Source organism: Triplophysa rosa, linkage group LG25 (assembly GCF_024868665.1).
Source record: "Triplophysa rosa linkage group LG25, Trosa_1v2, whole genome shotgun sequence".
NCBI lineage: Eukaryota > Metazoa > Chordata > Actinopteri > Cypriniformes > Nemacheilidae > Triplophysa > Triplophysa rosa.
Genome location: NC_079914.1, coordinates 5,215,798 through 5,242,009, shown reverse-complemented (window position 1 = coordinate 5,242,009; position 26,212 = coordinate 5,215,798). Strand labels below are relative to the sequence as shown.

General features: G+C 37.5%; 1 protein-coding gene across 11 annotated transcripts in view; it reads left to right on the top strand.

The window, feature by feature from the left end:
• The window catches only part of grip2b (glutamate receptor interacting protein 2b), a 169,873-nt gene that overhangs the window by 129,641 nt on the left and 14,020 nt on the right, over window positions 1–26,212 (top strand). For 5 of the 11 annotated variants that reach the window (XM_057325494.1, XM_057325490.1, XM_057325493.1 and 2 more), the window contains exons 2-14: window positions 8,166–8,246; window positions 8,816–8,951; window positions 10,392–10,537; window positions 11,917–12,003; window positions 12,131–12,206; window positions 14,331–14,476; window positions 14,751–14,898; window positions 15,112–15,281; window positions 20,131–20,271; window positions 20,715–20,870; window positions 21,285–21,474; window positions 24,615–24,760; window positions 24,907–24,987. In XM_057325494.1, the coding sequence (XP_057181477.1) occupies window positions 8,166–8,246; window positions 8,816–8,951; window positions 10,392–10,537; window positions 11,917–12,003; window positions 12,131–12,206; window positions 14,331–14,476; window positions 14,751–14,898; window positions 15,112–15,281; window positions 20,131–20,271; window positions 20,715–20,870; window positions 21,285–21,474; window positions 24,615–24,760; window positions 24,907–24,987 (1,704 nt within the window). Of the gene's footprint in view, window positions 1–8,165; window positions 8,247–8,815; window positions 8,952–10,391; window positions 10,538–10,601; window positions 11,101–11,916; window positions 12,004–12,130; window positions 12,207–14,330; window positions 14,477–14,750; window positions 14,899–15,111; window positions 15,282–20,130; window positions 20,272–20,714; window positions 20,871–21,284; window positions 21,475–24,614; window positions 24,761–24,906; window positions 24,988–26,212 lie in introns of those variants that run through there. The other 6 variants (XM_057325496.1, XM_057325491.1, XM_057325495.1 and 3 more) reach the window with 3 other exon arrangements.

Here is a 26,212-nt window from a genome sequence, read left to right as displayed (position 1 = left end):
TTCATCATTTCTTCACCCTCGTGGCATTCCAAACCTGTGTGACTGACTTTCTTCTGCAGAACACAAAACAATATATTTTGAAGAATGTTTGTAACTAAACAACATTGGCCCCTATTGATTTCCATTGTATGAAAACAAAACATTTCATAATTATATATAGTTTTTCAAAAATCTTCCACAGAAGAAAGAGTCATATACCGGTTTTGAACAACAGGAAGGTAAACAAATGACAACCAAATTTCTTTATTGGGCAAGCTATACCTTTAAGTGAATCTGAATTGAGGTGTAGTTAATGCGATTGATGTTTAAAATGCTGTCTAGGTAGGCAACTTGAACTATTTTAGAACAGACCTAAAATTCTCACTCCACTGCAATTCTAATCTGTATGTTTGCTTTTAAAATGTATATTTGTGTAATGGCAACCTCATCCAATGCATATTTTAAGGGAACATCTGTGCACACCGTGCAGGTTGTAATTGGGAACTGTGACATACATTTAATGGTGTAGTCTGAAGTACTTGTTTAGGTTTATGTTTTTGGAAAATCGCCAGTCATTATTGCATTACATGACATAAAAAAACACACAAAAAACAATAGTGGCACAAAAGCATAGATTTTGCTTTTTTGCTTTCTTTAGGTAAATCTTGTACCAGGTATCGTTCCATCCCAGTTTTGGTCTTCATGAGGCTTCATTGTGTGCTGTGTGTTTGCTGTAATTATAAGAAAAAGAAACCCTCCATAATGACATGGTTTGGACCATTACCCGCTTGAGGCGGACCGCTCATTACTGAAATATTTTATTCAAGGTACATCTTTCAGGAATGCTGAACTTTAAGTAACCCCATCCTTAAAACCAAATCTGGGCCAGAAAACTCCCAGTCTTAGTTCGCTCTTGCCCAGCAACCATACAACACTCCTTTGACACATCCTTTTTTTCCCACAATCCCTTTAGTGGGGACGCTTATAATAACGTAGCATTACGCTGCTGGCAGGCAACCCTGCACCGGGGTGTTATACGGACGTGCTTTGATTTAAAATGCTGGTCCCCACCTCACCTCAGTGCGATTTCAGGAGCGTTAATTTTAGACTCACAGGCGGAGGGGCGGTAAAGCCTATTGTGTCGGGATGCTACAAAACATGCGCCCACATCGAGAGCATCTGAATGATGACGGCTAACAGCTGTTTTAAAGATTTTCAATAGGGTTAAACCAGAGGGTGCTTCCGTCTCATAGTTGTCAAAAGTCATATTTTCCTTTTTTGGGTTTTAAAGTATATTGTTAAACTCCTTCTAATTTTAATTCAAGATCTGAAAATGGAGCAAACCAAGACCTCAACTTGAATTGGCCACAAAAGCACCATGGCTTAAAAACAATTTTTTTGCTTGTAATATTAATTACTATTGGTGTTTATTACTCTATTGGGCCTCATTCATGAAAAATTTGTAAATATATGTGTAAATTTCGAGTAATTTGCCCGTAAAACGGAACTTCCCGAAAACTTTCCTCCGGATTCACAAATACTTCGTAAACGTCAGATTTGATAGTGAAATGTGTGTATGTTAATGAATGCCAATCACAATTAGCATAATCTCCGCCTCTGCAAAACAGATATGCAAATTACGTATCTAGGAATGCTGGAATCCTCTGGACTTCATTCTCTGGTTTGGCAACATTATTGCATAAATGCATAATAGGCTATATGCTTACCAATAAATTAATAAATTAAACCATGTCCACCGCTGAAATAATACCTGCTGCTCTTCTGAAAATGACCAGCTGGTGGCACTTGAGAGCACTTTGGAAGCACTGCGCGTTTTTCCGGAGACGCGTTGGTTGCTGTGATTTGGAATATCCATGACAATGACATGTTACTATAGTGTCTTATATTAAATAATATTACTGAATAAACCATTGCAGTAACCAGCAATATTAACTTCTCAATTGTTGTGTATGATGGTTGGTCAATGTAGTGTTTGTCCTGCCTCTCCTCCACTGTGGTTGGATAAAAAAAGAGTAAAAAAGTTAAAAATTAAAAAATGATGAAAGACAGGGCAAAAGAACTCGTGAAATATCATTATGATACATAGTGCATCAAAATGCAATGTCATCAGTTTGTCTAAAAGAATACAGAACGTTTGAATATTTTACACACTATTTACACGTGGTAGGGAGCAGGTGTAAATGTATTTTGTACCAACTAACATTTTGAAAATACGAACTTTTCATGAATCCGAAGATTTACGTCAAAACGACTTTATGAATGATTTACACAAAAATCGTTCTGCTCGTGTTTCATGAATGAGGCCCATTGTCTGGATATATATATATATATATATTGTTACTGTGGGAAAATATGTCTTTTGTGTTCATATCCCCCTCCCCTAATTTAGAGCATACTATTCTCAATGGACACTAGCTTCAGAGTGCCATACATCACAGCACTTATAGTTGCCTTGCATTGTTCATGTATGGAAGTGTGGTCATGTGATCACCTAAGATGGATTGTTTCCATATTTAAAATCCTTTGTATGTAAATTTGTGCACGGGTGCAGTGCATGTTGAGTTTGAAGAGTTGGGTACCATTGTTTGTGTTATGGAACATGTGAAATACAATGCGCTTTAGTTTGTTGGCGTTTCTCGGAAGGTTTTTATTTGGTAAATTTGCATGTCTCTGTGTTTTGCTCCAAGATGTTTCTCTGGGTTTGTTTGCAATCTACACGTCAAGCACATATCACCTGAGATGCAGGTTTCTTTTCTGGACGAAGCTTCAGGCTGTGTGGTGCTGATAATGTGGCGTAATTACGGTACGACATGTAGAGTTTAAACAAAGAGACTCAAGCTCTACCAGATTACAGCTACAGTATCTTAAGGTTAATTAGAGCCATTCAGTTGAGGGCTTTTCATTAAAACCAAATCAGTGTCGAGTGCTCACTAAATGGTATTCCTACCTTATAAACAGAATATATAAGTTTTAAATACAGCCGTTTGTGTTGTACGATTATGTTATGGTATTGTGCTTATAATGTTCTATAATGGAAAATTGTTAGTAGTGCTGCCTAATGCAAGCATTATTTTCCATATACCTTTTTTTGGTAATCTTGTAAATGTGGTTTGGTCATAAATGATTCCTGGAATTGTGCAACAGGTTCAGCAGTTTTTTTTCTAAGTAATTATTAAAATGTCTATGTAGTGGACGATTAAAGAAGAAATAGATTTACACAGTATATAACAACGTGTCCTAACCAGACGCAATGTGTCGTCACACAATAAAATATATATTTTTGATGTTCATTAGAGATTTTTGTCTAGCCGCGACAGCGATATGCGACAAGCGAAAGTGATTTATTTCTTATAATTTTTTATTTCTCCAACATTGCGGCTGACAGCTCCGCCCACACAGCAATCTAATTTGCTGGAAGTTCTGTACCTCATGAATAATATTCATCAAACATGCTTCTAACCACAGCTCTAGACCTGTAGTTCCAACCATGCAACTTTGCGATGCTGTTTGCTATTGATCGTTGGAACGATGGTTTCGGGAAACATTTAAATCGTTGAAATATGCTGGAACGACGGAACTTGCGACCGTAGTTGGCTATGGGAATAGCGTAGCATGCTTTTGGGAAACGCACCCCTGATTGGCTGTGTAATGTGATTGATTGTCGTGTGGTTCCCCTATTTGGCCTTGGGTAAATCCATTTCAATGGAATCTTATGGCAACCAGCTAGCAACCACCTGCAACACCCTAGCAACAACCCAGAACACTCAAGTGTAACAAGAACTTATCATCTTTTTCGCTAAATGTAAAAATCGAGTTAGCTGCAATCCGTAACTTTTTTATACATAAAACCCAAAAAACTATTGAGCAAGTACATAAACAAATAGGGGTGGTTTTAAACACAGGTCTTAAGACTGGTCCTAGACTGAAATAAATGTTAGAACTGTCTAAACTGAAAACAACTTGCACCGACATATCTTAAAACACATCAGTCCCATTGATTTTTTTTTTCAAAATGCATATCAGTTATTTTTTGTAAATTTTGTATGTTTGTAAAACTTCAGTTCTGTCTTAATCTAATCCCTGTCCGGGAAACTGCCCCATAGTTTTCGGAATTATCTCCTTACCTCTACCCAATTCACAACAGTAAGCTTTTGAGTTGTCAGATCCGATTTTACAAATCCGTCTTAATTTGAATCGAGTCTCACCTTCTTGTGTACAACATTTATGTTTCCTCTGTAGCCCCTCAATCTGTTAGCTAGGCCGAACTAAAATGTTTAAATTTAATCATGATTTTTTTGTAAAATGCCACTTTGGTGACAAACACGCGTGACTCTGTCTCGAGTGAGGTACCCATCACAGCTAAAGCACCTCGTTTGATAGATTGACGTAGGAAGCTTTCCAAAACCCCTGAGCGTGCAGGAAGATTAGCCGAATGCCGCTCACCGCTGTGAATGGTGATATGATGAAGTTTTCTGCATTTCGAGCTGGGAGGGGGTTTCATGCCGTAACACAACACCGAGGCTAATCTCAACGTTTAGATCTGTCAGTAATAACTTTTCACAAATACTACAGTAAACACTTTAGATTGCTCCCTGCAGACCATCCAGTGTGTTTCTGGTCTTATTCTGTCAGTTGGTGAGGGCTCCATGGGATTTGAAAACTCATTTTTATATTATCACATGGTCAAGCAACAAGTCCCATCGGGGAAATGCATTCCTGCGGTGCGGACCGCCCTAATGAGGATGTGTTGTGAGGCGTGCAGTTCTGAGGAAAAAACTAGAAATTACTAGAAATGTTTGTTATTGGTGTTGTTTGCTCAACCGAGTGTTAGTATTAGCTTTAAGTCCAAACCATCTATGCACATTTTTGAGCATTTGTAAAGTTGTGGCGCTAATGCCGGGGCCTACCTCAAGATAATCGACAATCCTACATTTTAAACCTTTGCTGAAGTTTATGCAGCAGGTTTGCCAGTAACTTACTGTAGATTTAATTACTACTTAATATACTTTCCAATTAGTACTGTTTTCAATTACTTTAATCACAATTAAAACACTTTGACTTTTGAGATTCAAAATGAGCAAGAGCACAGCAACACTGAAAAAATGACATGCTTCCTAAGCGTTTTTCTCTTGTTTTCTGTAAAAATATTAAAAACTTCTTAATTTATGATACATTTACATAACAAGAAAAGTGACCCAAGATATTTAATCTTGTTTTATGAAAGAAAAATATATAAACTAGGTAAGTTTATGCTTAAAACAAAATTGTACTCTACAGTAAGTTACTGGCAAACCTGCTGCGAAATTACGGCAAAGTTTTACAGTGTAGGTAAAGTCCTTAAACGATCTTAAACGGCTCTAAAGATTATCTTATCAGATTTTCCCGTGGTGTGATGTGTGTTAAGAGTGAATGAACCTTATCGGAAGAACATCAGAGCCGCCCCGATCGCAAATCGTAAATATTCAAGATCAGAAATCCTGATGTGTGGGGGAAACCCCGAGGACTTTTTAATTATTGTGAAGACATAAATACAACAATATTTGAGTTAGAATAAAATTATATCTAGTGCTGTGCCACCTTAAATGCTTTTGATTTAGATGCAATTTCACAACAATAACTAATATTTTTAAAATTACGTAAAAGGTTAAATGTACCGTACACATTTGTTTATATTAAACACGTATATAGTAAACAAAGCCTACAGTGAAATAATAAAAAACGTATACTGAAATCTCGAGAGAATTTGCGAGATTTCCCGAGTTCACAGTAGGGCTGCACAATAATTTATCGCAATACCACTAAATCCTATTGAACTCGAGCTGGCTGCGTGAAGTCCGTGAAGCACGGCTCTGGGATCAATAGGAAATGCTGCTCGATCTTAAAGCGGTGCGAGTTTGAGTCGCTTATAATGTGCATTTGAAAGAGCAACACCCGTCAAACATGATCATTATAAATATACTTTATTATCATAAAAATACCTGATGAGGCTTGAGTAACAGTGATAAAAAGATGTCCATAGGCATTTCCTAGATTCTAGAAGGTGTTATGGTCTTCTTCTGCGGTGCGTATTTGGAGTTTCCGCATGAGAGCGCCCTCTGGCTTTCGGATGCAGCAGCATTTACTGTCGGTTTATCGCGACAGCCCTAGGTCACAGTCAGGATTCTGTTTGAAAATCTATTGGTGTGTTGTTTGTTTTCTTCGTCACATAACGGCGCACCAAAGCAAGATGAATAAATCTAGGATTTTTTTCCCTCATGTTTGTGGTCTCTCACAGTTTGAAACTTTCTTTGAAAGAATGTTCATGCTTCTTTTCTTCCATCAAACAGTTTTACAGAAGTTGGAATGACATGCGAGGGAGTGAGCAATGAAAGAATTTTCATTTTATGGTGAACTGTGCCTTGAAGACTTTCTTTTTGTGCTTAAAATGAAGTCACTAACAGACTGCTGACGAATGTATTGTTACTGTAATACTCGCAGCTGTGAGTTTTACATGATTTTGGATGTCACTGTTTGTTTTTGTGAAAGGATGAACTGAACCGTTCCAAACGCATGAAAACTTCAGAGAGGTTTAGCGCTGAGGAACCCCAAACACAACAGAAAATTCTGATTTATGTAAAAAAGTTGGAAGCAATTAAAACCGTGGGGCTCATGAATGTTTCATCTGCTCAAACGAAAACAAGGGAACTCAACCATTCGGCTTAGTGGCAAAAAATCCTGCAACATGTCTGTCACTCAAATGTTTTTTGTAAAGACATTTGGTTTCTCTGGATATTCCTTTCAATAGATTTGTATGTCTGTGTGTGCTGATACCTTCAGCATTAAAAGAAGTACAGTACACTTGTGTATGTGAATACTAAGATTGAAAATAATAAGATGAAATAAATACATTTCATTCAAATGAATGCTTTTACTTCTGAAGAACATGTCTGTGGTATTTCTTCATGCAAAAGTTTGGTGGCTGGTTTACAGGGAATTGCTGTACACTATGGTTTTCTTAGTGGGGTTCTGTGCTTCGTCTAGGTGCGTTGTGAATGGTTGGTACGTGGTTTCTTTTTGCAATAAATGTTAAGATGGTAAGACAAATGTCAAGTTGTTTACGAAATCATGCGCACACCTCATTTCATACGGTTTTTAAATATGTCCGCTGCTGATATGTTAAGCATTGAATATGTTTTTTACTAACTAATATAGTATCACGGCATTAATGAATTTCTTACATAGCATAGTAGTTTTGTCTTGTTTTACATGAGGACCAAAATAACTTTATTATTAAGGATATTAAGTCTTGTTTCCTGAAACGATTAAAATAAAAGCGAGTTTGCTTAAAACAAGCAAAATATTTGTCAATGGGATAAAAAATCTACTTAATTCAAAGGGAAAACATGATTAGTTTTCTTACCCCAATCTCAAATATTTTCTCTCGTGTTAAATAACAACTCACTTCATTTTAAATGTTTGTTTGTTTGTTTGTTTGTTTGTTTACTTTCAGAAAACAAAAAAGATGGTATCTTGATTAATGAATGGGGTGCTTTCCCGTACATGGCTTCAGCCTAGTCCCGACTAAAATGTTAGAGGTGTCTAGATCGAAAACAACTTGCACAAACACATCTTCAAATATATCTGTGAGATTGTTTTGTCTCAAGAAATGCACATAGTAATGTTTTCCGAAATGACTTTTATATTCTGATTTAACTAAGGCCTAGTCCTAGTCCCCTCAAAAATCATGTTTTTATTGTGCATTCCAAGTAATATAAGTCAAACTGCAATTGGGTTGTTTTGATTAAGTAATAATAACTTATAAAAAACAGCTATGTAACATAATAAAACACTTTAAAAAACATAATAAAAAACATGATTTTTAAATTGAGTTGTCTGTTTGCGGATAAACTCATCAAATATGTTGTGATTTCAATTTGTTTATTGTTTTTACTGGAAGACAAGACAAAACTATCAAGTGCGAAATTCATTCTCTTGAAGTGTAGAGAGACTTACAGTAGTGAAAGCGCTATATTATATTGTTTTTATATCTTGCACAAAGGAAGGTTTTTTCCCAAATGTAAAAAAAACTACCTTAATTACAGAATGTCATTTTTCACACTTAGTTTTAAAAATGGGTGGCTTTTCTCTATGGTTTTGTACAATAATCATGGACTCTCGTCCAACAGATGATGGCCCATACTCCAAAGGGAACAAGGACTCAACAGGGCCTGACAACTCGCTCATATCAAGAAGACAAAGCATCCCAGGTACACCCAATTCCATCTCTTCTTCTGTTTGTGCCCACACCAATCCTCACGCCCACCGTAGGGCGAGTCATCCTATCCACAGCATATACTATAGTTCTTTTGATGTCGGGATTGTGTTTCTGTCTTTTCCCATCGGGGATATTTGAGCTCTTCTTGCCACATTGACTCAGATGGCTGTTTGAGATGAGGGTTTGAGGCTGTTGCTAACAGTGTTCTCCAGATGTTCCTGCGGTTCTTGAAAAGCATCTGAATCACCCTGCTAGCTGGAAGCACTGCTGATCCGAGACTTCTTTCTTCTTTAAAACTAATTGGATTAGCTGAGTCAACTGGAAGTAAAAGTTTATTAAATAAATCACGTCATTTCGTTTTCTACTGTCAGAAGTTTTACATTGTGATCTGTGAAATGTAAAATTAAGGGTTACCCCTTTAACTTTTGCATACTCACATTATAAAATCATCAACCATGTGATATGAGGGCAGCCAATCACAGAATGAACCCTGACATGTGGCCTTCCATGCTGACTGCTGTCTCCTGTATGTGTGTGTGTGGCTGTTGTGTTTTCGGGCAGAAGAGCTGCGCGGGGTTACGCTGGTTGAGTTGATTAAGAAGGAAGGAAGCACTCTGGGTCTCACGATCTCGGGCGGCACGGACAAGGACGGCAAACCCCGCGTCTCCAACCTACGGCCGGGTGGGCTTGCGGCTAGGTGAGGGCTCGACCTGACATCCAAGATAAAACCTGACAAATTCATCCAAGAGCTAAACATAAAACACACACAAACTCTCAGCAATATTGTTGCATTTGTCACTGCCCTATGGCTCGTACGACAGCCAGATTTAAATCGGCCAATCACAGGGCAGCTACATAATCACCTAACATTATCAGATATAGATCTGACGAGTCATAAAATATGGGTGATTGTTAAGCCCATTGCACATTGAGTCCGAAATTTGCGTCCGAAATTTCCGCACGTTAAAAAATAAATACGACCTCACGTTGTGTCAATCACATTTACACACTGCCTCCGATATTTTCGTCCGTCATAAAAAAATTCGGACCGGGTTCGATTTTATGCGTTTTTCGCATCCGTCAAGCATTTTGAGTGGCCTTTTTTAACAATTCAGAGACACCGTACAAACAAGAGCCAAATACGAAAAACGCATACGAAAATTTCGGACTGTATGTGCAAAGACCTTTAGTCGAAAATCCGTAGATTGTAGGTGATGACTTTTACACGAATGGGCTCTATAGCACCCCTTGTGGCAACTTTGAGAATGCAACACATAATAGCGTCATAAATTGCAAAACATTTTGGAGTTAAATCAAGCTAAACGCAACATTTATGTAATTTATGTAGATGAAAACTGGAATTTGATAAATCATCCTTAGATTTGTGTGATATTGTGTCATTGTAACATCATTTATCATATCCTAATTTCTGTTAACTTCAGTTAAGATTCATGTCTTCAAATTGAAAAAATGACAAAAGTGAAAGTGTTTCCATCTTTAGTTTATGTTTCCTTGCGGCTGGTATGATGTTGTTTGGAAAACTTCTGGGCTTGTGACAGATTTTTTGTGAGGCATCATTGTGCTAACTCATGTTGGCCTAGAGGACGAAGAGAATGACTAGCACTCATTTGTCTAATTAGCATCTAAATGAGCGTTTTTATACTGCCTGTGGAGTGTTCGCTACAGATAAAGAGTTTTTGCTTTGCCTTTACGTTCCATTGAAAAGATAATTACGTTTTTGAGTTCCACCGTTGACAGGCGGTTTGTCCGGACCATCAGAAGTTGATGGATTCATTTGTCAATGTTTAATGTCGAGAATGCTTCTAAACTATGTTAATTTTAACATTTAAAAAGATACTAAAAAAGCTACAGTAACCTTTATATTGTTGAAATTATACCAACATGCTTTCTGATATTACCTGAATTGTTTGAATTATTGTCTCTAATCACAATACAAAACTTTATTTTTGTTTAAATGCTTTTGGTCCAGTGTTATTTGTATTTCACTACAAATTTAGTAGTGCTAAAAGAGAAAATATAAAACTATAGAGTCTACTTAGACATTTTTGTTCAGATTTTGGTTTGTATGTTGTACCATTGCAATTTATTGTGTCTTCAATGCAATTTTTTTCTACAGGAGCGATCAGCTCAACGTTGGCGACTACATCAAGTCGGTCAATGGCATCAATCTGACCAAACTCCGTCATGATGAGATCATCAGCCTGTTGAAAAACGTCGGAGAGCGTGTCGTGCTGGAAGTGGAGTATGAACTGCCGTCAGCTGGTAGGAAGTTGAGTATTCTGACTTTTGCCTGTTTGTGGCATGTTCCTGCCGATGAAAACCCAGTCTGAAATGATCCCTCGCATCCATTCATGAGCGATTGTCATCATGAGTGTTTTTCCTGAAGGACAGAGCCGCAGTGAACACATAGACACAATGCATGTGCATGGTAGCATGTAAATGTAGCAAAATAAAGTGAGTGCCTGAGAAAAAAGAAGGTGACCAGTTTATATTACATTTCAGTTTAAATGCTACCTCAAGAAAACCCTTTCACATTTAAAAAACCCATGAAATGGTTTGATAAGGGCATCTTTCTGTCTTGTGTTGATGTATTTCCTGTTGAAACAGGAAGCTTGTGTGGAAAAAGATCTGATTTACAGTACATCACAGCAATGAACCATGACAATCCTGACGTACTTCTAATTTAGGAAATTGTGTCATCGTTAAATTGTATTATATATTTTTTTTATTTTATCCTTATTTGCAGCCATCCATTTGGCATTGACATCACACTGCAAAAAGCAATTACTATTTTCGTTAAAACAAGAAAAAATACCTGACAATGGGTAAGAAAGAAGTTTATTTTTTATTTACGTTTAGTTATTTTTTTTCCCGTTTAATATCCTAGGTCGTTTTGCATCTCAGGTAAATGTGATGTGTTTTGGTTTAAGAACTGTTAGATATTTTACTGGAAAACAAGACAAACATAAGAAATACTGATAGTATTTGCAAACATAAACCACATTTCTATCAACATCATTGCATTGGATATCAAAACATTAAAAACAAAGAGGTATATATTTAAAAAATATATATATATCATATGCACTTTTGTAGCAGAAAATTTTGCACAAACTCATTTGTCAGGTTAGAAATTATTAAGCAAATAATATACTGTACAACGTACAATGCAAAATGTTGTTGTTAGAACATGGACACAACATCTACAACCCATCTGTTATGACACCTGTTTATACTCGAAGGAAACTGACTTATATTTTACTTACAAGTTTTAGCATCACATATCTAATGCAGTGAAAATGATAGAACAGTGGCAAAAACGTTTTGGGGTTACTGTTGTCAGACAGTTAAAAGAAAGAGCATCAATATCAATATTAAAACACAAACACATGCTGATTCATCAATCATCTGATGACATAACTGTTTCTCATTAGCCAATTTGGCATGCGTGCTGATATAAACTCATCATTGGTCAGTTTATCATGTTCATGGCAGACAATTCGTCTGTTTATGAGCTCTGCGTTTCTGCCTGACCTTCTGTTTGTTAGGTTTATTTATATTATTATTTTACCCGCTCGCCCAGTAAAAGTTGTTGATTTAAAGACACTATCTCCTCTCTTCTGCGTGTGTTTACCCCGTAGCACCAGACAGTACCTCAGGTGTTATCTCCAAGACAATCGACATCTGTTTGCAGAAAGAAGGCAACAGCTTCGGCTTTGTTATGAGAGGTGGGACTGGATTTTATCGCGTTTGGTGTACCATTTGCTATTATATATTGAATCTTGTAATATTTTATAGGATTTGCTGTTGTGGCCGTTATTAAATTATAGTTTTTGGTGTGTATTTATAACACAGGGGGCTCTCACGAGGACTGGCACAAATCTAGACCTTTGGTGGTGACGCATGTCCGACCTGGAGGACCCGCCGACAGGTAAATAAAAAGAACTTTAACTTTAAAAAAACTTGTTTTGTTAGGATTTGTGGATATTTTGACATTTTTAAAGGAAAAGTTCACCTAAAAATGAAATGTCTCTCATAATTCCAGATGTATCTGAGACCATGTGTTATAAACACTTATTCACCATATTTAAGTTCCGGTTTCATGTTTGGAGCGTCACGTCTCAAACTTACATTTATTTTCTGAAACTGGGTCAGAGAGAGCCACGGCTTGCTTTTATTCTTAGCTGTGGGATTTTCTACCTCTTTCTCGAAACGCTTTTCCCTACATACAACATCAAAATCATGGAAAATCTTTTTTTTCCATCATGGAAAATCCTAAAATTAATACCTCATACGTGTCTAGAGAGGGAAGATCTTGAGACTCCTTTGTTGTTGGAGGCAAAGATGCCACTGCTGCTTTGATTGACATGTGAAATCCTGAAGGCCCTCGGATATTTCATGAGAAAAATATGGTGCTCTTATACAAGTCTTTCTTTTACATGCAGTGTTAATCTTCTGTGTGCAGCGTCGGAAGACTCTGAGACCATCAATATTAGAAATATATTTTCTATATTTATATAAATAATATGTATTTGATGATATATATGCTGTAAAATCAAGGTGATAAAATTTGCATTGTACATATTACGTGTCTCTAACACCGTGTCTACACTGGACGCAACACGACACACAGTTTGTTCTAATAAGTTTGTCGCGTTGCGCCGTGCCGCATCCAGTGTCGACAAAATGTAAAATTATAATGTGTTCTAGTGCGATTGTAATGTCCTTTGTCATGTCGCGTCCGGTGTAGACACAGTGTTAATATTGTGTACTGTGAAAAACACATTTAAGACTACTTACTGTCTACATATGGGTTGTCATGGGTTAGGGGTGGTGTCAGGAATGTTATTAAAGGGATTTTCTTTAAATATAGGGACATAAAATTTGTAAAAGAAAGAGGAGAGAGAGGAAGAGAAGGGGAGAGAGGAGAAGCACAGAATAAAAGTATTGAGAGACAATAAAAATGTTTTGAGAATGAAATGTTTTCACCATTGATTTTTTCATGCTTTTGCAAGAGATGTTGGACGTCTTTGCATGCTGTGTGCATATTTGTTATGGTTTTGTATGTAGACAAGAAGGAGAAACAGTTTGTTTAAAACTATGAGATGTTTAGAGCAGTGGTTTTCAATTGGGGTGGGGGGGGGGTTCGGGCCAGTAGCGGTGTTAACCACTACACAAACCACCCAAATGCAAAGATGACTAATATTTTAAAACAAGACAAAATGAGCGTTGCAACACATTAAAAAAAAAAAAGATATTTCGTATGATTTGGCCATTTTATAATGATTAAACATGTTTCCAGTTAATGTCAAGCTCTAAAATATTTTATTGGGTATTTTATTGAATATTGTTTGGGAAGATGAATTCAGACCTTATTATGTTCATTTATGTAACATCAATTCAAAATTGATGGGAATGATAGGTCCAAAATTTCAATAGATGCCATATATGGACCACAAAACCAGTCTTAAGTAGCACGGGAATATTTGTGGCAATCGCCAAAAATACATTGTATAGGTCAAAATTATTGATTTTTCTTTTATTACGATTTTAACTGAAGATCATGTTCCATGAAGATATTTTGCAAATTTCCTACCGTAAATATATTAAAACGTAATTTTTTTAAATGGATGCAGCAAAATCGCTAACAATGGAGAGCGTTAAAACAAACCTGTTTCTTCTTAGCAGCGGCCTGCTACAGCTCCTCTGATGGATAACTTTAAAAGCGATTTTCTCAATATTTTGATTTTTTTTTGTTTTAAAGCATTGTATCTTGGCCGGATATTCTCCTATCAAACCATATAACAGTAGAAAGCGTATTTATTCCGCTTTCAGATGATGGAAAATCTCAATTTCAATAAAATTGACCCTTAAGACTGGTTCTATTTTCCAGGGTCACATATGTCTACTTTGTGCTCCAGGACTTATAGATTTGATGATGAAATATCGGACCCACAGGTGGGTCCGCTGGGATGGCAGAGGTTAAGAAGTTAGGGTTAGCTATCAAATGCTTTGTGTTTACTGTGCTGATCATGTTCGCATGTGTTTTGTGTAGAGAAGGGACGCTAAAAGTGGGCGATCGGATCCTGAGCGTGGATGGTGTGTCCTTACACAATGCCAGTCACAGCGACGCCCTCACCGTGCTGACCCAGTGTGGCCAAGAAGCCCTGTTTCAGATCGAATATGATGTCTCCATCATGGGTGAGTCTGACAGCCGTGCCAGAATGTAAAGTGAATCTTAAGAAAGTCCTTCAGTAATGATATGTTGTGTGTTGTAGGGAATGCAATGACTGGTCGGTAGTTTGACTGCTTTCGAGTACTTTTACAAAATAAAAGTTCCATGTAACAATACATGCATTTCCATTAAAAGGTATAGGTCAATATAACAAGGCGAAATTCTGTCTAGCAGAAGCTCAGTGTGAACAGAGTAACTGCAGCGTAACTATAACATCTTTCCTTATCACTTTCCTTTCAGACTCCGTTACAAATGCTTCAGGTCCTCTGCTGGTGGAGATCGCCAAATCACCCGGAGCCAGTCTGGGTATCACTCTGACCGCTGCCATGCACAGAAACAAGCAGGCCATCGTCATCGACAAGATCAAAGCAGGCAGTGTAGTCGACAGGTACATACTCCACAGACCTTATTTAGTAAGCATGAGCAAATTTCTGTGTGTTTATTGGATAAATCATACATGAACCATTCTTTGCTTGAAATAGTTATTGACGTGTAAAGACCGGGTACATTTTTATTATTTAAGTGTGCTTTGATTTGTCATGTTGTCTTTAACACATCACACATTTATGACAGTTCTAGCAGTTGTCTCTGTGCACCTCAGGTCAGGAGCGTTACACGTGGGTGATCATATCCTTTCTATAGATGGGACCAGCACAGAGCACTGTTCAGTTCTGGAGGCGACACAGCTGCTGGCCAGCACCTCTGATCAGACCAAACTAGAGATCCTGCCCGCTCACCAAACCCGCCTGTCCGGAAAACCCCAGGACACTGGTGAGAGACCCGGAGATGCAGAATTTGGCAGAGTTTTTTCAGACTTGATTAGTCCGAGACCCTCTTTTTATGTTTAAATTTGGTATTGACTAAAATTCTGAGGATTTTTTAAGCTAAATAAAAGCTAAATATTTTCTTGTTGGTAAAAATTTCCATGTATTTCAGTTATGATGAAACAGAGTTTATTACAGCATAATTCTGCTATATGACGTGACATGCAGAGTAATGAAATGTTTATAAATGTTAAACATTTAACATATGTAAACAAATATAAAACATTTTTACATTAATTTGACATTTGTTTTACATTTAGTATGCGTAATCTTGGGATGAGCATATGGTTGGTATAGGAACATTGATTCCCACATTGATTTGAATTGCTTTATAATACCTTGATTATACTATGGTCAATGATTAAGGTTATTATTCACGATCATACACCATGGTACTGCCACAGTATTTTTGTCTTTTTGTTTTTCTGTTTGCTCAAAAGGAGGTCACAATAATCTACCACTAATTATGGAGATACAGACTTCACATGTGTCCTCTGTGGATCGCCCAGCCGTTGTACAAATGAGGATGGGAAAAACCGGATGCCCGAGACCGCTCTGTCATCTCTTTTAATTAGCTTCTCGTTGTGCTTGATGTCGCCTCATGAGCTTTAGACGGCAGGATGGATGTAATCACGGCCGCGCTCACCCCCAGAAAAACCCACAGACAATGGCCGCAGACCTAAATTAGTTATTTTCAACCCGTTTGTATGCAAATCCGAGAGATGAACAGATGTCTAATGGTGCAAACTGCATTGCTTTCAAGCCCTGAATTTGTGCATGCTATTAAATTCTGCATGAGGTTTCGAGCTGTTCTTTGAGAATCTAATCAATAGCGCGTTATCGCTGAGTACATAAACTTATTTCGTAATGGCACAGATTCACCCATGTACGACGCAATTGGGCTACTGCAAAGATGGAAGTCATTGTGGCTGAAGCTCTCATTTGCGTCTTCGTCTGCTACGAAAATGCATTCTGCAATCATCCACGACCTTGGATGACCCTCCATTGATTTCAATCAAGTCCAATTCTTGCCCTGTACTTGTGGAAGCCTTTATTGGTGACTGCACATCATTTTATTACGTTAGCTTAAAGGGATAGTTCACCCAAAAATATAAATTCTGTCATCATTTATTCACCTTTATGTTGTTGAAATCTTTTATATGACCCTTTCTTCTGTGGAACACAAAATAAGATATTTTGAGAATGTCTCTGTGGTTTTGTGTTCATACAATGGAAGTCAATGGGGGCCAATGTTGTTTGGTAACAAACATTTAAAATATTTTCTTTTGTGTTCTGCAGAAGAAAGAAAGTCATACAGGAAATCTGAAACTCTAGTTTTGCCTGTTGTGTATGTATGACATAATGCCAACAAGTTGGTACAGCATGGTTAGAAGTCACAGACAGCAAGATTATCCCACATCCCACTTTGGACGCCAAAAATCCAAATACTGGAGATCATTCATTGTTTATATCAAAAATGAAATCTAATCGCTTTTATTTTTAAACAATGCAATATTAATAACAAATTATCCGCTAATAACATTAGCGCTAGTCACCTGCTGGTTTTGTGCAGTTTGGATAAATGACATGTCCTTAACACAGTAATATTGTAATCTCCTTATTCACATTAAGCTTCCGTCGCCAAAGTCCGCCGTTACGGTCATCATTCCTGGTGTTCCCAATTCCCACATCAAGAGACAGAGTTGTGGTTCCTCAAGACATAGCAGATGAGCTTAGCATAAGCCACCAGGATGAGGGATTTGGCTCTTAAATATTAGAAGATGCCTCATTGGCTCTCAGACAAACAGACAGTCGGATTTAACCTGGCTTCTGAAAATCTGTCAGAAAAAGTGGCATTTCTGTAATATCTCGTCTCTGTCGGTGTGACACAAAACAAACATGATGCTAATGTAATGCTAATTCAGTAGTGTTGAGTATACAGGAGATGATGGCTGTTTAGTAGCAAAGATTAAAAGAAGTAGCGTAGGTTTCATTAAAACTTAAATAGTGTAACCGAACACACACACACACACTTCACAGTGTTATAAATCCTCTTATGCAGAGACAGTGGAGGGTAAAGCTACGTTGCTGAATGTCACATTACTTGGTTATGGAGTTTGACGCCATAATAAGGATCACCTCTATTTTAAAGCCAGAGTCAATCATGCTGTTAAAGCTTTAGTATGAAGTACCAAACTCTGTAGAGATTCAAGTTCTGTGTATGTTAATCAAAAAAATTAAATAATTTAATATTGATATGAAAATTAATTAATCAAATCTAAGTATACAAGTAGACTTTTTTACCATTGCACATTTTTCTGATTGTTAAATCAAATGCTGTGATTAGTTGCGTTATTTTGTTGTATTTTATTCTAAACAAGTTAAATTGATAATTGGGGTTATTATACGACTATCTGTTTGTCTGAGAGCCAATGAGGCATCTTCTAATATTTAAGAGCCAAATCCATCATCCTGATGGCTTATGCTAAGCTCATCTGCTACGTCCTTCGGATGAGACGTTAAACTAAGGTCCTGTCTCTCTGTGGTCATTAAAAATCCCAGGATGTCCTTCGAATAAGAGTAAGGGTGTAACCCCGGCATCCTGGCCAAATTCACCCATTCGCCTCTATACATCATGGCCTCCTAATCATCCCCATATGTACCAATTGGCTTCACAACTCTGTCTCCTCTCCACCAATAAACTGGTGTGTGGTGGGCGTTCTGGCGCAATATGGCTGCCATCGCATCATCCAGGTGGATGCTGCACATTGGTGGTGCTTGAGGAGATTCCCCCTTCAATGTAAAGAGCTTTGAGTGCCCAGAAAAGCGCTATATAAATGTAACAAATTATTATTATTATCAATTGTGCTGTGTTTTATTTGCTTGTGTGATGTTATGTTTTGTTTGTTTGATACCAGTGTGGTAGTTCTGATGCAACTAGTTTCAACTTGTTAACTTACTAAAACCATAAACTACATCTTTCTATAAAACACAGTAAAGTAACAAGAAACATAGATACTGTAAAGTATCTGTGATAAATATCTGTGTACCATTAGTTACTTTATACAGTATGTACTGTAAAAAATGCTGCCTTAAATTCCCAAGTAATAATCATTTTTCAGGAATTACTATTTTTATTTATTTATTTGCTTTAACTCATCAAAAATGCTAAACATTTTTATAATTATATTTAATGATTATTTTTATAAAGTTACTATTATTAATTATTAAATTATTTTTTAATTTGTCTAATTATTATTTTTATTATTATATTAATATACAATTTTTATATTTATTTTATAAGTTACAGCAACTCAGTCCAAAATTTTAGAATTTTAAGTTGAAATGACTTGTGAAGCCAATTTGATTTGTAATGCCAACTTGACTCAAAATGTTTTATAGTGTGAAGTTGCTTATAGTTAGGCAATCATATTAGTGCTTGCTATAGAAAGTCTCCGAATTCATTTGATATACCGTACAACATGGTTTGGTCCATGTGTGTTTCTAAGGCTGAGCGATATATTAAACATTCAATATTATCAACTTAATTGTTATGAAAATATAACAGAATATCATGAATATCGAGTATTGTGAAAATTCAAATGAAAATGAATGTGAAAGAGAAAGAGAATGCATTAATAGTCAATTTCACTTTCCCTTTTTATATGCCCATGTAACGCAAAATGTTACTTAACAAATTATTTTTTAAAATTGACGATAGCAAGCGACACAAGTGTTGAACATTGGTGTGAATGATGAATGCACATTCTGTACGTCTGTGCATCAAAACAAAATACAATAATTTGTAAAGTAAGGCAAGAAGATAATCAAGACAAAGAACAGAATACAGTATACGAAGTGTTGTAAAAGTTTGTAGAAATATTAAAATTACAGCCTAAATGACCCAAGTGACTTTTAAACCATTATTTTAATTGTTTGACACGAACATTAAAGTACAAACTTTCAAGTGTCATTAATTTTGTAATATATTTTACAGGGTCTTTTTTTCAAACTTATTCCCCGGCTTCTACCAGATCTACTGGCCTCAGTTCAAGATGAGCGCTTAGAGATGCTGTGTATCTGCAAAGCAAATGAGAAGCAGCATGCATTCACACAGAAGCACTCAATTATACGTCCTGCCTGTAGCACAGAGAACTTTATTAGCCTGCTTTCTAATGAGCTTCCTCCTTGTTTCGCCTGCACCATTACTTTCCCCAAACAGAATCACAGACAGATACAATCACTCAAATACGTCTTCAGCAGAACTTCGACACTCCTAATAAAGTATTTCTGTGTTCAAATGAGTGTTAATGAGAGCAATATCGAGAAAACCATGCCACATTGTTACAGTACGTGCCGCAAACGTACAGTAAATCAACACTGTGAGTTAAAATCTATTACACTCCATATTTTATAAACGTACAAGTTTGCATGTAGCTAGGTTTCAAATCCAGATTCATAAATACATTTTTATTTATCATTCTATGCACAAATAATAGCAGAATTTTCATTTTGGGGTGAACTTTTCCTTCAAACGGGTCAATTCAGCTAGAAACTGTTTTGTTATTTTAGTGTTCAATGTGGGACTGAATTATTTAACGTGACTTTTAGAAAATCTATTAAGACTAATGATGTGTCAACAAAGCTATGAGGAATTACATCATTTTCCCCCAGTGGTACAAATAGTGGTACCCTAGGGGTACAATGCTTTTTCATTTTAACAGCATCTATAACTGAGATGATATCATTTAGTAATAGATTTCCGTTTGTGTTTATTTGTTTGTTTGTTTGTGTAGTGAAAGTCCAGAAAAGTGACCACCCTCACTGTTGGGACCCCTGCGTGAACTACTGCCATTCTCAACATCCCGGTCACTGTAAAACAGGAACGTGGACCTCTGGCTCCAGTAACCAATCCAGCTCTCAGGATTACTGTAAATGTACTACCTGCATCATTCTGTACAGTACATGTTCAAGATGATTCGACAAACAAACTTTTTTGTTACCGTGCATTTGAAGGGATCGACAATTTCACGTCATTCCAAACCTGTATGACTTTCGTTCATCTGCAGAACACAAAAGAAGATATTTTGAAGAACGTCGGTAACCAAACAACATTGACCCCCATTGACCAATTTACGGACACAAAACCACTGAGACATTTCTCAAAATATCTTCATATTGTGTTCCACGCAATGCCCTAGAAACCCAGCTGTTTCTATACCCCCAAATGCATAACAAAAACGTACAGGACTGGAACAGATCAGAGAGGGGTAGCTGGGGAACTGTAGACATGGACTATTAACCTGCAGTGAACTCCTCAGCTTCCTGCATTCCTTTTATAATGTGGTTACACTGTCTATCTCTCTCTGTGTCTCCCTAGCGGTAGTCTGCACTAACTTCTCTCCGGGCTCCACCACCACCACGTCAGGAATGACCAGTCAGGGTTCAAACACGCTGCCCCGCGCCGCCCCTCCCATGAGCCCCAGGAACTCCATGCTGAAGAGGAGACAGAGGAAAAAAGAGCACAAGAGCTCCTGTAGGTGACTGTTTTACTGTATGACATCATCTGTTGCTGTACATCTCAGTGTCATTATAAACTCATTAGAGAGCCATGAATATCAACATCACGACCTCGGTTAAAGTCATTATGATGTCATTAGAGGGTTGTACAGTACTGAATTCATGATGACCTCATACATTACATCATCATTTTGTCCTCACCGGAACATTTTGTTATTGTGTTGAAAAAACTTGTGTTGAGGTTCGGAAAAATTGAACATCTGTTAATACACAAACAGGTATTTTAGAATAGAGTAAAAGGTTGTTGCCATTTTAGGATGCACTTCATATAGAGAGGGTGCACAATTTTCCCTCAAAATACTCCCTAGTAGGCATGCTTGTCGTCATTTTCTGTTTCTTTGTCGTGTATTAATGATACGTGTGTGTCCAGCTGTGTCTTTAGCCTCAAGTTCTGTGGGCCCCGGTGGTCAGATCGTCCACACAGAGTCCAGTGAGGTCACTCTGAGAGGAGACCCCCTTAATGGGTTTGGCGTTCAGCTACAAGGTGGGATTTTCGCAACGGAGACCCTCTCCGCCCCTCCTCTCATCCGCTTCATAGAGCCCGACAGCTCAGCCGAAAGGTAGGTCTCACGCTATAAACCATACGCACGTCTTAGCCAGAGATTGTCTTATTTTGGAAGGGTCTGTAATACTTACAAATTGGAGAAAGCGTAACGGCTATCGTGGATCATGAAAGGCACCTCAGCCAATCATATAATGGTAGTGACATCATCATATAAAATTTTTATCATAGTCAAATCTACATAGGTGACCCTGGACAACAAAACCAGTCTTATGGGTCAATGTTTCGAAATTAGGATTTTTAAATCATCTGAAATCTGAATAATTAAGCTTTCTATTGATGAATGGTTTGTTAGGATAGGACAATATCTGACAGAGATACAACCGTTTAAAACTCTGGAATCTGAGGTTGCAAATAAATCGAAATATTGAGAAAATCGCCTTTGAAGTTGTTCATCAGAGGCACTGTAGCAGGCCATCCACTCACAAAAATAAAGTTTTTATATATTAACGGTATGAAATTTACAGTATATCTTCATGGAACATGATCTTTACTTAATATCCTAATGATTTTTGGCATAAAAGAAAAATCGATAATTTTGACCTATCCATGCATTTTTGGCTTTTACTAAAAATGTTCCCGTGCTACATAAGACTGGTTTTGTGATCCAGGGTCACATATCGGTTTATTCAGTGTAGTGAAGCTTCTCTTTGCCAATGGCATGCCTTAAAAAACAGCCTCTGGTCTTCTATTCCTGCGTTCTGCTGAAGCCACAGCATTAGCATTAGCCGTGACACTTTTTGGCTAATGCTGGCTTCACACCAAACGCGAACAATCACGCTTCGCATCGCCTGCTGCGAGTTCGCGTCTATTCGCGACTTTGTATTGACTTTGAATGTAATTTACTTGCGCAAATCGCTTAATTCTCGTTTGGTGTGAACCCCCCCGTAAAGGTTGCAGGCTTTGCATCTAGTAGCTTTGTCTTAGCATCTACCCGGGTGACTGTGAATGACCCTTTTAGCAAAGCCCTAGCAACCATCCAGAACACCCTAGTAACCACAGAGCAACATGGTAAAAATCAATTAGCCATGCAAATACTGTAAATCCTATAGCAACGTCCAAGTGACCACCTATAAAAACTTTATTGAGTGTCTTAACTCAAATTAGCTCAACACCCCCAAATATATATATTTTTAAACTGATCATGGATTTTTGTCTTGGTTTTTGCATGAAAACACAGTTTCTCTTGCTTTTGGTATTGAGTTTCTGTTGCTCAGTTGGTACAGTAGAATGTAGCGCTAAAAAACACCAACGTCACGGGTTAAGTCAGTGGTCACCATTCTTTTTGAGCCCATGATCCCCAACCTCGGAATTGTTGAAAGGAAAGATCTACCACTCAAAAAGTTGAAAATCAAAACAGCCCAGATTGAACCTCCAGCTTGAGGCCTTTTATTTAGCCTATAATTGTGGGTCTATTTGAATTACCTGAAAGTAAGTAAACTAAGCAATCTCTGTAACATGTTGAGTTGCCACTTTCAGTGTGCCAAAATGAGGTAAATTACACCAATTCAAACACCAGCTCAAGGACTAATTCACACATGACATCTTGACATTAAAACGAGGTTAAGAATAGGTTTAACAAGACCCTAATTAGGTATTCACTGTATAAAGATTTGTTATTTATGATGCATTTATTTGGTTTACTTTTATGAAGTAAATACAGTATATAGATGGAAATGTTATAAATAGGCCCTAATAATAACAACAACGTCAATTATTTGTTTTAAATACAGTATGAAATGCGTGCATCATCCACGCTCGTGGCGCTTGCTTGCGCATCCAGTGTCAAATCACAAAAACGCGTACACAAACGAACAAGTTACATTTTTATGTCATATGAATAAACTCTTTTTAAGTGTAATGCACCGCAAAAGTATAGTGACCTCCAAATGACAGTTACGCCACTGCATGCGCGAGTCATTTTGCGTTTGATCACATTAGAAACACTGAAGAGCGATCACGCGCAGTCGCGCATCACAATGAAATGTGATTAATGATAACGGTCGCGCTTGCAAAACTGAACATTGATGAGGCACGATATATTTGTCTATTCATTTTCCTATTAGCCTACTTTCGGGGATCGACAGGTAACATCTCAAAGATCGACGGGTTGGCGACCACTGGGTTAAGTCATGCTGAACGCGCACACTAATAAACCTTCCCTTTAGTTCACTGTTTCACACTTAAAAATAAAAAAGCACCTGTAGGACCTGTGAATAATTGTAAAAATAAGTGTTTTGACCAAACTCAAATTGAAAACACATCCAAATGTCATAATCAGATTACACTGTGAGAGAGAAGCCCGTGGCAAGAATCAAGTCGGATGCCAGTGATTTTACCTCAGAATCTGGGTCAAGACTCAACAGGCATTTAGACTGCATCAGCAAAATGTGAGATTGCGGCTGTCAAAAGGAATTTGTTTGTCATTTGCATGATCTACACTTGGGAAACTGGGCATTGAAATGCTTGTGAAAGCACAACACACAAATTCAGTAGAAATGACCGTACACAAACCATTTCAATGGTTACAGTATCGGTCTTCATATGTAGACAAGTAAATGTTTGAGGATCTTTCTGCTTTTTTAGCGCCTTGCATGACTCATCGTGAGATTTCACCATGAAGCGAGTGATGTAATGCGTGTTGAGTTGTGTTTTGCTGTGGCGTTGTGTGACATTTGCAGTGTTTGGGCTAGAAGTCATTCTGCGTGAGGTCACCTCTTCTCTTCCATACACACGGTTTTCTACACTGAATAAAATAGAGCCATTTGAGAAAGCTATGCTTAATGTGTGTTGTCAGTTTTTTGGCTTGTTTTAAAAAAATTCTCTTAATGTATTAAAATAATCTTGAATACACAGACCGGCAAAATGTTTTCACTAAGAACTTCCCACAGACAGGAAGAGGTTGCGGTGTTATCAAACGCTTGTTATTTCTGAGTGCAGTATGCTGTTTGAGAATATAATCTAATACAGTAATCTTATAATAAATAATCTTATAATATGTCATATATATCAGTAGGAATAAGATATTTTATTTGTTTATCTTTTTTTATTGATTTAATGCTTACACCAACAACTTAAAGCAGGAAGGAGAGAAAAAATAATATCTTTGGCAATTTTTAACCTCATTTTGTCCATCAGGTGTGGGCTTCTGCAGGTCGGTGATCGAGTTTTATCCATCAATGGAATTCCTACAGAAGATGGAACGCTGGAGGAGGCCAATCAGCTGCTTCGAGATGCCGCTCTGGCCAATAAGGTCACACTGGAGATCGAATTTGATGTGGCAGGTTAGTTAGGCACGTTTGTTTCACTTTCTGCTCAGTTTTTATTTGACTTTGATTGGTCACAACTGCTTTTGAATTTAATATAATACTAATATAATAAAAGACTCATATGTACTCAAATTGTAATAATGCTGTTTTTGTTGATACAGAGTCAGTTGTGCCCAGCAGTGGAACATTCCATGTAAAACTGCAGAGAAAGAGAGGAGTAGAGCTAGGCCTCACTATCAGTGGTAAGACCTGACCACTATCTCCTTATTTATATCAGATTTTCTAACGATATGTATGTTTTGAGGTTAATTCATCGTAGCTGGATCATTTCTATGAAGTCTGGTGATAAGACCATTATTAAGAATTAACTTAAGTTAAGTTAAGTTAAGTTGAGTTGAGTTGAGTTGAGTTGAGTTGAGTTGAGTTGAGTTGAGTTCAGTCCAGTTCAGTTCAGTTCATTTGAGTTGAGTTGAGTTCAGTCCAGTTCATTTGAGTTGAGTTGAGTTGAGTTGAGTTGAGTTGAGTCCAGTCCAGTTCAGTTCAGTTCAGTTCAGTTCATTTGAGTTGAGTTGAGTTCAGTCCAGTTCATTTGAGTTGAGTTGAGTTGAGTTGAGTTGAGTCCAGTCCAGTTCAGTTCAGTTCAGTTCAGTTCATTTGAGTTGAGTTGAGTTGAGTTGAGTTCAGTTCAGTCCAGTTCAGTTCATTTGAGTTGAGTTGAGTTGAGTTGAGTTGAGTTGAGTTGAGTTGAGTTGAGTTGAGTTCAGTTCAGTTCAGTCCAGTCCAGTTCATTTGAGTTGAGTTGAGTTGAGTTGAGTTGAGTTGAGTTCAGTCCAGTTCAGTTCATTTGAGTTGAGTTGAGTTGAGTTGAGTTGAGTTGAGTTGAGTTGAGTTCAGTCCAGTCCAGTTCAGTTCATTTGAGTTGAGTTGAGTTGAGTTGAGTTGAGTTGAGTTGAGTTCAGTCCAGTCCAGTTCAGTTCATTTGAGTTGAGTTGAGTTGAGTTGTGTTCAGTTGTCTTAAAATCTTCTCTCTTAAATTGTACTGTACAGTATCTTTACCGCCCCCTTTCCTGTGTGCTCTCCAGATATATCTTCTTTGAGCAAAACATTTGATCATGCCAGTCTCGTGATGTTTTTTAAGATTTACGGAACGCCCCCCTGACCTAGTTACCGCTCTTCGTTTCACTTCTCAAACCTGCCAACGTGTACTGAGATGTTATCCGTAAACACTCGTAAAATTAACCCACACAAACTGGACATCCGCACTATTTGTCATATGGTCATATCTGTGTATTGTTTTCCAGACCACTCGATATACGACACGTCTCTTCTGCCAGTGTCCAGAGTTACTGTATATTACATACTGAGACTTCTTTACTGAGGAACTGTTATTGCAGACCCCTCGCCTAGTCTTTTGGAGGAGTTGTTTACTCGATGTGCCTGTCTGGCTTCTTTCCACCTGACGTTCCT